General features: G+C 43.1%; 1 protein-coding gene across 3 annotated transcripts in view; it reads right to left on the minus strand.

Moving 5' to 3' along the window:
• CHID1 (chitinase domain containing 1) overlaps window positions 1-13,026 on the minus strand; it is a 1,285,476-nt gene that overhangs the window by 1,241,340 nt on the left and 31,110 nt on the right. For all 3 annotated transcript variants that reach the window (XM_069223131.1, XM_069223132.1, XM_069223133.1), the window contains one exon: window positions 1,643-1,765. In XM_069223131.1, coding sequence (XP_069079232.1) covers window positions 1,643-1,765 — 123 coding nt within the window. The remainder of the gene's footprint in view (window positions 1-1,642; window positions 1,766-13,026) is intronic.

The raw sequence follows: 13,026 nt of genomic DNA on the forward strand, positions 1-13,026 counted from the left end.
AAAATAGATATGATATCAAACATAATGCAGCTGAAGCAAAATGGAAAGTAGGTGACAGGGTATTAGTGAAGAAACCTGGTTTTGGGAAGAAAGGGATGTCAGGATTCATGGGTCCATTCTGCATCAAGGAAGTTAGGCGGAATGTTGTGATTTTAAACAATGGTGATGCATGGAGCATGTCCAGGATTGTAAAGTGGAGTAAACCATCTGGATCTCACAGTCAGGACTTGCAGAAATCTCATGTGCACAGTGGATCCAAGGACTTTCTAACTTCTGGTGAATCCAACGGTCTTATGCATCAAGACAACATGCCCGAAATTTCTACTGAGTTAAAAAGGAACCTCAGAGTTCATCGCAAGCCACGTTGGCTAAAGGATTTTGTGTCTTGAGACATATATTTGTTTTATATACTATGTTTTCATATTTTTCTGTACTTCTTTTCATTATTATCTCATAATTGTTCTGTATTCCTATTTAGTAGTTGTTAAGTAATTGTACTATTTAGTAGTTGTGTAAGTAAGGGGGATGTGTTATATTTACCGACATACAGTAGTGTCAGTGTCCTCGCGATCCCGCTGAGAACACTGTGTTCCGAAGGTTCTCGGGATCGCGAGGAGACGGATGTTCGGAATCGGTTGGGGGAAAGCTTTATGGAGTGTGTGGCCTGTTTTTGGTTGATGGCATCTGGACCGGAATAAATCGTAATTTACTTTCTTGATATTGATTTTGCGTCATTATAACAGGTGTGTGTTTGGATCGGGGGTGAGTTTGGATGGGAGGGGGCAGAGCCGTCTACCAGTGACAGGGAATTCCTTCCCTGACACCAGTAGACCCTACCACCATGGTTTTCGTGACGTTGCTACCGCCGCAGAAACCATGGCGGAAGGCAAGCTCATAATACTGCTGGCGGTATACTGTGGGCCACCAGGTTGGAGATGAACATCTCCGGCCCGGCGGTTCATACCGCCGGGGCGGTGTGAGTGGTGATGTGGCGGGCTGGCAGTGGACAACCCGCCACACTCATAATGTGACAGTATGCAACGCTAGCCTGTCAAAATGACCGCCATATTTTCACCTCCCGTTCTCAGACAGCTTTTGGGTGTATCAGGACGCACATACTAATTTCGAGTTGTGACCAGAGACCAGGCACTAAAAACACATGTTGAGGGATCTGTGACCATCTGTTTCCTGCAATCACTGCATGGCTTGAACCCTGTTGTAGTTGGGGCGAGACATTTCTTCTTTGACACACTGTTTGTAGAAAATGGTTGAAGTCATCAAAAGATTGATCTATTAGGAGCAGAGTTCCTAACTTAAGTTGAAGGGCACAGAAAGAAAGTCAGCGATGTCAGCGCAGAAGAGTGGTGCCTCTATATGTGGCTCTGTTCCATCACTTCTGGGGCAGTGCGACGTTCCTGTGCAGTTAGCTGGCACTTCCAGTAGGATGTGAGATCTCTTGCTTGAAAATCACCTTGTAATATCTGAAAAGTGAGAAATCTGCGGATGGAAGTATCTATCAGAAAGAGGCTTTATAACAAGTCTTTAAACCTCTGAAACAAGCACCACCAGAAAGTACCATGCAACAAAGGTCAGACCAACAAAACAGTTTACTAAATTATTCTTGATTCAGTAATGGTGTTACCTTGACTTCTGGTGCTTTTGTGGAAGATTTCTTGACATCTGTTTTGGACAGCGTTGCATCGGACAGCTGATAAACCAGAGCGAGGGCGAGCACAATGCCAAGAAGATTCATGTCAGAGTCCAACTGCCAAAAATGATTAAAAAACAAGTCACAAAAAACACCAAAAAGACTATAAAAATAAAATTTTAAAAACGTTGTGGCATTAAAACAGCTCCTTTTTTTAAAATAATAATGAAACAAAAACAGCTCCTTTTTGTCATCTCTATACACATAGTACTATATTCATTACGAGTCCACCTCACAAAGCTTTCTTCCATGAATAGGTGTAACTTACTCCTGCAAATTAACAAGTATGTGAGAAATAAATCGAGAGTAAATCATACCCATAGAAAGATCCACGAGACTCTTATCCAACGTATTGTATGTAGAATCCCCAACACCCTAATAATATCCATGTAGCTTTATACAGGCGGGATCTTCAACTGATCCAATGTTTGAGAGAGTGGACTTTTCAAATGGAACTATTTCAGAGGCAGCGGAAGGTTTGGTATAGATAGTCATAAAGTTGAATCAGAATTTCCAACAATGGATAGATGGGATTCCCAAGAGAATAGGGAATGGAAGCAGGGACAGCAGGATCAGAAAGTAGCAACAGAAAAAGATTATTAACAATGGCAAAAGAAAGAATGAACCTCTGTAGACCGAGCAGCAAACGGGCTTCAAACCAGATGCGAGGCAAAACAGTTGTGAAGCCAAATTCTATATATTAATTCCCCCTTACAGATAAGGATCTTGTACATGCAAAGTTCCAAGCGATAGTCCTTTCTGGTGCAAGTGCTTTTATTTACTTGTAGCCTTCTAGGTTTTGGAGGCACTAAACCAGTGAACCTGTGAGTCACTAGGAACTCCGCATAAGACGACGACTGCACTCTCGCATCCTCTACCATTACCACATGGTTCCTCTGTGTAAGCCTTGTGTTTCATGTGCAACACAGCAGCGTTTAACTTTGTTTTACAGTTGAGACAGACCCATCATTCTAACAATCTAACAGCAGGTCTTCCTAAATGTCCTTACAGTATGGAATTGCTTTGCTTGGATTCTGTGACCTTGACCCATTTTCTTCTGCTGATTCATTTCGCAGAGACAAGTGTCTTAGGTCAAGTGATTTTCAGCACCTTGAGCACATAGGCACCAAGGAATCACCCCAAATGGGACAGAAATGTATTGTATGAAAGTTATTGCCTGGAAATAAACTGTAATGGAAATGTCCATACCTTTGCGGCAAGTGCACTGCTCCTTTAGGGAACCCTTCCTCCTCGCCTACCACTATATTGTTTCCTGTGCATCGCAAGAAATCCTGGGGCGATTTCGGCATGTCGGCTCCTGATAAACACTCCATGTAGGAACAATATTAAAAACACCAGGGGGATATATAACATCATGCTGCATACTAATGATACTGTTGATCATGTTTATTTATATTTCAAGAAGTTTTCTTTACCATATTTTATCTTCACAATACAAGATGCCCAACCTTTTTTCTTGGAGTAGGTAACATCCTGTTCTTCACTATTCAAGCAGGTCCACTGATAAGTCCAGTTGCGCCACAACTGTTTCTTGCAATTGCTCACTTCTGTTTTCAGTGGCTCTCCGCTATTTTAAGTACTCTTCTATTTACCATTGCTTTCAGTTTGGACCAGCTTATAGGTTTCTTCTCTGGATTCCAGTTTCTCCTTCCTGCTGGGTTGTTTCTTGGAGCAGTGGCAATCTGGCATCTGGTCCTGCCTCTGGAGAAATACGGCCTTATCTTAAGGAGAACCTTCATCAGTATCGCCCAGAAGACCAGCTCTTCACTGGTTGCGATGCCAGTGCATGTTGAAAATGGACCAAGCCCATGAATCCTCTTAGGGCCACATGTACGGATATTTGGAATTGAAATTCCCTAATTGCGATTCTATGCATATCGCAATTAGGGAATCGCAATGCCAAATGTAAGAAACTCCACTGAGTTTCTTTTGCGATTCACGGTGGGTCTCAAATAGACCTGCCTCATTAATATTAATGAGGTAGGTCGCAATTTGCGACCCACGGGAATCACAAAAATCACAGGGATGGTGGCCTGCTGGTGTCAGCAGACCACCATGTCTGTGATTGCTTTTAAATAAAGCAATCTTTTTATTTATTTATTTTTTTTAAACGCAGCCCGTTTTCCTTAAAGGGAAAACATGTGGCCCTTGGTTACAAGAATTACTTGCAGCAGTTAACAATCGTACCAGTCCAGAATTTGACTTCTGAGAATGCGTCCCTCCATCAGTCACTGGCCATTTTACATCATGGTTCCCTAGATCTTCCCTTGGCCAGTTTGGTAGATATTAAATTTGATGGGAACTCGATGAGAAGTCTAAAAAATTAAAGACCTTTTCTGACACCCCTCAGGTCCATTACTTGTTTAAACCTCATATCTACGCCTCTGATCGGTCTAAGGTGGCATTGTCATTAGCAATAACATCCGAAATGCCTTAGCGTGGGCAATGCCCCTGATTTCCGAGTCCAGTCTTCCTCTGGACAACTTTCCTGCATGCTATGTTATGTGGATTTGTAGAGCATGGCTAATCACTTGTGAGGGTACCCAAGCACTAATTAGGGCAGACCTGAGCAGGGAGGAGAAGATCATGCCTGTTTCTGCGGGAAAAGCCATGTTTTAAAGTTGCTTCAGAAGTCCATGAGGGATGGGGAGGTTCTGAGGTGTTTTGGGAGATTATTTCAGGCTTGGCTGTGAGGTATGAGAAGGAGTGTCTTCCGCTACTGGTCTTTCTGATGCAACGGAGGAGTGCTCTTGCCTAAGACACAGATCGAAGGCTTCTGTTGGGTTGGTAGAAGTTGAAGCAGTGGTTGATGTATGCTGGAACAGTGTAGTGTTGTGGAGAGCTTTGTAGGCGTGGGTGAGCAACTTGAATTTACACCTGGCAGTGGTGTTCTGGGTGGTTTGGAGGCTGTGTAGAACATGGGCTGGGATTCTAAAGTAGAGAGTGTTTCTGTAGTCATGTTTACTAATGATAAGAGCCTAGGTGACTGTTCGTCTAGGGTCTGATTGTATTTTGATAAATGTTTGACCATAGGGATAACAGATTTTGGAACTTTCACAAGGTTCTGGACCTACAATTGTATCTCTCAAAGTTTAAATGACTGGCTAGAAAAACTGATTTGACAAATTCAACCTTATTTACACTCTTTGGTGGTGGGAGGGAGGGGGGAACTATGAGATGACCTGAACACACTTTCATCCACTCTGCTCTTCAAATTAATAATTACCTTCATGAAAGGTGTCAGGAGCAAAGAAAACAATCCTCCTCTGAGGATCCTTTCATACCAATGTACAAAACCTTGTCTAGGGTTTCAGAGACTGAAGAAGAGCCTATACAAGTGGGGTATGCTAAAGTTCCCTTAACAGAAGAAAAGGGAAAAGGAAAGGAGACAAAAACTGGGACTATGTATGTCCTGTGTTCAGAAAAGGATACCTTCTGAATGCATATCCTGTAAGACCTGTGCATCCCTCGCAGAAGTCAGGAAACTAAACTAAAGAGCACACACCCAGTGCAGAGAATAGAGGTGAGTGATGAACAACACCCCCTGCCTTCATCACTAATATCACCTAGTTTTGCTCTTCTACAAGTAAAAATACTTATCCAGCCTACTCCTCTTAACATTCCTATCCTCACTGACTGAAGAGCATCAAACGTGTACATGGACATTCAATGGGCTTAACTTCACTGGAATTCTGTCACCAGAAAGAAGCTTCTAGTGGCTGTGGAGGCAGCTGAAGGTTCTTTAGTATCATTTGGATTGGTAGTGGAAGAGGTTCAACCACTACCTCTAAAGATGCATTATGCGTTGATTACCTTTGATCTAATTGCTTCTCCTCTTTATCCAATTTTTCAAGGATTCTACTGGTTTGCAAAGCATAATCCCTATACTAACTGGGTTGCCAAGACTCTCTTATTAGGTTCCCAATTAAGTGTCAACCACTGTACTATTGACCAATCTTTCATATGCACATCTGAGCTTCATTTTGAAATTCCTGTTCCTTCAGTTGCCCATTTTGCAGATATCCCAGACATCTATAATGAGTCTTGAATGTGTTTCAAGAAAGTACAGCTAATGGAATACTTCTTTGCCTCTTTGATTGGGCCATTGAAATCTTACCAGACGTCATTGTACCTTATAGGAGAATCTTTTTCTTGCCCCCCTTAGAATGACAAGCTTTAAGGGATTATTTGGATTCAAATCTAGCAAATGGACCTATTATTCCTTCCTCCAGCTGGAAGGTCCTTGTTCTTTGTACTTAAGAAAGGAACACCCAAACCAGGCTCCAAAAATCTACTCATTGGCAAGTTTTATTTTATGAGGTCAAGCTATTTTTAGATTCCACTCCACCCTTGAGTGCACAAATAACATGTGTTCTGTTCAGTCAGAAACTGAATTAGCAATTAGGATGCCTTTAAATCATATTCTTGTCACATTTGCTCTGTGTTCACAGACAGAGGTCAAATGTCAGTTTGTCTTCTTTGCATGGAAATACTTTTCCTTGTGACTGCAGAGTTCCAGGATTTTGTAAGGTGCACTGTCTGACCTATGTGAAGTGAAAGGCTTTTAGATTCAGCTTTTTCCTAACACACAACATTTATATAACTAAGTCAACTTCACAAACATTTCAAAACATATTTCAGTAGCTGTGAAAGACCGTTTTTTGTACTTCTGTGTGAAGAAAAAAATATTTTAATAGGATGGAAAAAAAGTCAGAACGCTTTACTTGGTGATGTGCAAATGATAAATGTTTTCTGAAACCCAGTTTTCACAGATTCTTGTTTATACATTTTATCAGTAAAGCTGCAGGTTAGTGGGAAGGGTTTTAGACATTTCTTGGAAATGTACTGTCTGTAAATGACAGTGCCCTACCATGTCATGCTTTAGTAATATATTTATTACAAGTGAGTGTTTAAACAAACTGAGAAACACTCTTGCCCTGATGGCAAAGCTATTAGTAAACTAAGAGGTAAGTCATGCATGGATCATGTGTACCCTATATGTGTGCTAGATTTATTATACATGGAGCAAACGTTTAGAGTATTTAATCAAACAAAAGAAGATTCTTTTACAGCAGAAATGCTGAACTCGCATATTTGAATGTGCACTCATATGTGAGAATGAAGAAAAAGGAGACTGTAAAATACAATATTTGCCTAGGATCACACAATTTGATACCCGTTTCTGGGTCAAGTACATTACAGTTAGGTGCAATAGATTATTCAAGCTACTCGACCTGGAGGTCTAGTTACATTTTTATGATTTTTCAAGGCCTGGAAATTCTGCCCATGAGTTGATTACAAAGACTTAAATCAGCTATCTGTAAAGCACTGAAACGCTTTGCCGTTAATCTCGGACACATTAGAAGCCGTTCAAGGATCAAAACCAAGTTATACTTAAGGGGAGCTTATCATTTGATTCAGATTCGATTCAGAGACAAGTGGAAAACAGTGTTCAGAACACCCTTTGAACACTTTGAGTATCGAATAATGCCTCTCGGCTTACGTAATGCTCCAGCTGTACTCCAGCGTTCTATGAATGCGGTCTTCTCAGGCTTACTTTTCCTGGCTATGGCTGTTTATCTTGATGACATTTTAGTCTTTTCCAAAGAGCAGGGTGAACACATCAAACATGTTAAACAAGTGTTACAAAGGTTGAGAGGAAAAACTGCTAGCCTGACCCAATAAGTTTTGATTCCATATGTACTCTGTGGAGCACTAGAGTTATGTTTTAACATGTGACAGAATCTCTATTTTATCCTAGATGATGTGGTTTACCTTTCTTTCTTTGGCTGCAAAGTTAAAGGATTTTATAAAGTAAACTGAAAATCGTGCTGTATAAAGAGCGTGAAATCAAAAGCTGTAGCTTGGCAGTTTTTTTTAATAACACACAGTATTTAAATTGCTTGTGAATTAACTATACAAACATTTGAAAGTGTATTTCAGTAATTATGAAAGCAAATCTTTGTAATTGTGTGTTTACTATGAAACACATCAGAACACTTTACTAAGTAACGTGGAACTGATAAATATTTTTGGCTGAAACACAATTTCCACAGATTGTTTATACGCTATGCAGTTTTATCAGTAAAATTGCATGCTAGAGGGAATGTTTGGGCCATTCCAATGGGAAATGTGCTGTTTGTAAATTACAGTGTGCCACCACATCATGCTTTAGTAATATATTCATTACAAATGAGTTTTTAAACATGAACAAAAAATATTCCTGTCCCGCCTTGATGAAAATGCTATTTGTGAACTAAGAGGCAAGTCAGTGGTCATGTGTATTCTAGATGGGGGCTAGATTTTTAATATACATGGGGTAAATGTTGAGTTTTTTTTAAATCAAACAAAAGAGTTGTTTGTACAGCAGAAAAGCTGAACTTGCATATTTGAAGGTGCTCTCGTATGTGATTATGAATAAAGTGGATCTGTAAAATGAAATATTTGCACAGGATCACACAATTTGAGACCAGTTTACAGGCCAGGTACATTACAGTTAGAACAAGTAGATTATTGGAGTTCTAGATCTGTAGGTCTGGTAACATTTTAACTATTTTTAGAGGCCTGGTAACTAATATTGCAAATGCATAAATAAATTCTTTCAATTTGTCCTACCAGTCACTTACATATTAAAAATGAAGAAATCCTTTCAGTGGCCCAAAGATGTCTATATCACCTTCAAAACAATGAAATCTGAAGTCATTAAGGCTCCAATTATACAACAAACTGACATTGCCAAGCCCTTTATCGGTGAAAAAGATGCTTCATATCATGCCATAGCTGTTTCAGTTCAACCCACTCAAAAAGGAGAACGTCTGTAGCTTTAGTCTCGAAAACAAATTCTCCATCCAAAAGAAATTACTCTGTATTTGGAGAACTCCTTGATATCAAAGGAGCATTTCTAGAGTGGAGGCATTTTTTGCTTGTGGCCCAACAAAGTAGTAGTTTATATTAATCACTGAAACCTCCAAGTTCTTCAACAAGCTAGGGCGTGGCTTGGCCGTCCTGCAAAAGGTCTGCCACACCGTGAGGCTCTGCAGGGCAGGAGCATTAATCTGTCCTTCATCCTAACAGATTGGCTGCCCAAGGCGGTCTGCTATATGTATCCTATCCCAGGCAGCTTCCAGAGTCACGAGCAACGAAAATGAGACGGCCCAGCAGTGGGAGTCGAGTGTGACTGCGCAGCGTGCTGAGACAGCGCCGGGCCCAGTGCGCGCCTCGCTTGGGCAGCGGCGAGGTGCGTTTTGTTGCTGTGGGCCCCACAGGTGGAGTGAGTTGGTGGCTGCCCATGTCATCAACCATGAAGGTTATGTTCCTGGATCTCAAGCACAGTATGGCCAGCATTGACGCCAAGCTGGATCACTTGACTGAACAAATGGATCGTTTGAAAGAGAGGGTGGACGGCCATGACACTCTCCTTGAACAGGTGGAATCTCACACCGCTGATCTGGAGGATGTCCTTATTTTGGGTCTCCCGGAGTTGACGGCAATGGGACGGATGGAGGACTATGTGGAGACTATGCTGTCTGCGATCTTCCCTGGTGAGCTCTCCCAGGTACTGGTAGTGGAAAGAGGACGCCGTCTGGGACCCCGGCGCGTCCAGTCATTGTGAGCTTATTAAACTATAGAGATAGAGATCCAATACTCTGTCTCGCTAGAGAGCGTCACCTCGTGATCTAGAATGCCAATGAGCTCAGCATTTTCCCGGACTACACCCCTGGGGTACAGGCAGCTTGCAGGGAGTTTCTTCCAGCCAAGCGCACTTGGAGTCAGACAGATGCCAAATATTCCCTCATTTACCTGGCCAAGTTGCGAATACAGCACAACGGCAAGCTACACTTTTTTTTTTACAGACCCACAACTGGCAATTAAATATGCTGAAGCTATCCCCAAAAAGGCGCCCCTGGACTGCTCGCAGGCTGATGGAGGGGTGGGGTGGCGTCACCCTCGGTGATAACGACTGAAATGTGGCTGTCCTTGAGGGGCGCTGCGATGTGGGTCCCGTTGGACCCTGAGTAAGTCTCGTCTCTCGGCGCAGCCCGACTCCAAAAATGACTGGCGCTGAGAGAGCGCCTGCCCACCCATCCATACTTGGGTGGTTAACAGATGGCCACGCTGACGCTCCACAGAATGAGTCCAATTAAGTTGTCTATTGCTAAGTTGTTGGGCATCTGTTTGGGTGTTGGCAGGTTGTGGGCTTGTTGATTATTGCATTATATGCTTTTTCTTCACTTCTGTCTTTCTTTATTATCTTGCCCTCGATGCTGCTTCGTATTGTGCTCTGGGATGAGATGGGCATGGTGCAGGTGGGATGTGTGATATGATGGAGCCTAGGGGAGGTGGTATATGTGAACTGCACGATTTGGAATGTTCGGGGGCTGAACGATGGCCGCAAGATGCGGCTGATATCTGCCTATATGCAGCGTCATGCGGTAGATGTTTGCATGCTTCAGGAGATTCACCTGACGGCCGCCACGAATGTATGACTGAAAGCACTGCCAACAGGCTGGCGGTGCTTTCTTCCCCATTCTGCCGCGGTCGGCGGTTTTCCGCCATTTCTGCCCCGGCGGCGATAATCCGCCAGGGCAGCGCTGCTTGCAGCGCTGCTTGCAGCGCTGCGCTGGGGATTATGACCCCCTTACCGCCAGCCTGTTTCTGGCGGTTTTCACCGCCAGGAAGAGGATGGCGGTAAGGGGTGTCCTGGGGCCCCCTAACAGGGCCCCGGCCAGCTTTTCACTGTCTGCCTAGCAGACAGTGAAAAGCGCGACGGGTGCAACTGCACCCGTCGCACGGCCGCCACACCGCCGGCTCCATTCGGAGCCGGCTTCTGTGTTGCGGCCTCATTCCCGCTGGGCCGGCGGGCGCAAACTTGGTTTGCGCCCGCCGGCCCAGCGGGAATGTCGGAATGAGGGCCGCGTGAGTGCGGCCGCATGGCGGTTTCCACCTGGCGGGCGGCAGTAGCCACCCGCCAAGGTCAGAATGAGCCCCATAGTCCAGTTCATCCACAGTTTGCCCAGCGATAAGGCCCCTGGCCTTGATGGGCTCACAGCGGCCTTTTATAAGGAATATGCTGATTTGTTGGCCCTGCACTTACTAGATATGTATGCCGAAGCGCCAGGTGCGAGAGCTATCCCCCAATTATAGGCTCCGTTTATTGCATTTTAAGTTTCTGCACTGTTTACACTATACGCCGAGTTGCCTTACGAAGATGGGTGTGCGGTCCAATGACAGATGCGATCGTTGCACATCGCTGGGGCGGATTTCCTGCACCTGGCGTGGGGTTGTGGGGCGTTGCGAGACTTCTGGACGAAGGTGTTGAGTGCGCTGGAGGAGATGGTCGGGCTTCAGTTGCCGAGGTCCCCTAAACTTGCTTTGCTGGGTTACGTTCAAGAGATTCCCTCTGAGTGCAGGAGATTAGTGGGGCTGCTTCTGGTGTTGGCAAAGCACAGAGTGGCGAAGTGCTGGGGTAGAGGGCATGTGGCTCGCCGCCAGGATTGGTTGCATGATGCTGCGTACTGCCAGGAGCCGTTAACTCTATATTGGGAGTTGATGCCACTTAACTCCCAACCCAGGGATGTGTGGTCCCCTCTGCAAACCTTACTTGCAAGTGAGCAGCAGAGGAATGAGACGGCAACTGGTGTTTAGAGCTGCCCGCGCCCGTTACCCCCCCATCCTTTCCATCCATTCTCTCTCCTTTTGTTCTGCTGTGAGCACGCTGACTTGTCCGGCTCAGTTATGAGGACTTTCTCTTTTGTTCCTCCTCTCTAGCTATCTCTTCTCATGCCTTTGCCTCTTGATGCTGATGGTGGCATGCATTATTGGGATATCTGCTGCTCGCTCGTTTATACTTTGCTTGTTTGGAATGTATAGTATGTAACATTGCTAATGGGATCGAGGTGGCTACTTACCCGGTCTTAACGTTTGTTACGCTTTTTGTCACATGCTGGATATGCATTTTGCCTGATGCATCAATGTTGCATCTTGTTGTGTGTCATCTAATTTTGAAAACACAATTAAAAAAAAACAAAAAAAAAAGTTATTTAACAGCTGATTGTTGAAATAGCTGACTGTGGGGCACTTTTCTTTTTGCAATTTCCTGGCTCTGAAATCCTAACCAGATGTTACCTAGAGTCTTGTAATATCAAGAATACAGAGAATATCATTAACCCTCAAGCATTTGTTTCATCTATGACCTCTACATTTCTCAAAATAATGAGTCTACAAAAACTTAAACAACTACATCCAGACTTCCTTTTCAAAGAAATCCATTCACTAATTTTGTACAAACAAAACGTTTTATTCTCACAAAACAATCATAGAAATAAATAATGCAACTATATCATGATGCACCAGTCTTCGGTCATTTGGGTCAAAGAGTAACCGAAGACCTCATCACCAAGTTTGTTAAGACCTGTGAAATCTTCATCCAAAACAAATCTGAAACACAAAGAAAAGCAGGATTATTGCTAACTCTAAAAATGTCTCCCAAACCTTGGGTAACAGCACTGGAAATGGCTAAGATCATCAACTTAAAAAGAATTTACTCCATGGGCCACCTTCAAAATTAATTTCTGATAGAGACACTCAACATATTTCCAAGTTCTGCATCATAAATTAGGTACTCAAAGAGCTCTGACCTCAGGTTTTCACCCCCAGTCCAATGGCCAGACCAAAAGATTAATCAACCCTCTTGAAGAGTTTTTAATGTTACATTTCTACCATTCCAGATAACTGGAAATCCATTTTACAAGCAGCATAATTTCCATACAATAATGCTCTTATATTTCCACGATGTTTTCACCTTTTATTACCTTAACTGGTTCCACCCACAAACATTCCCTTATGCCGAAGATTCTGTGCCTGTAGTATGATAATCCTTGGGAATTTTGAAAATCATAAGGGAAAAGCTAGTGCTTAATTTGCAAAGGTGAAAAGACAAGCAAAAGATTAAGGCTACTAAACACAGACGACAGGCTCCTATCCACAAGGTAGGCGACAAGCTATGGTTATCAAGTGTTAACCTACCACATACATTTTTGCTGTTAAAATGTTTCTGAAAACATTATGGTGCTTTTGAAATATCCAAAATAATAAACCCAGTCACAATACGTTTAAAAGTCCCGTTCTCTTGGAATGTTCACCCTTCCTTTCATGTGTCCCATTTAAAAACATATCTGGCACGCAAGTGTGGTCCTGCTAAAATGAGCATGCCTGAATATGAAGTTCAGGAAAATCCCAGTATTAAAATGGAAAATTACAATCTTTAATTAACTGGAGAGATTATATCCTTGTGATCC

This window comes from Pleurodeles waltl, chromosome 3_1, assembly GCF_031143425.1.
Source record: "Pleurodeles waltl isolate 20211129_DDA chromosome 3_1, aPleWal1.hap1.20221129, whole genome shotgun sequence".
Taxonomy (NCBI): Eukaryota; Metazoa; Chordata; class Amphibia; order Caudata; family Salamandridae; genus Pleurodeles; species Pleurodeles waltl.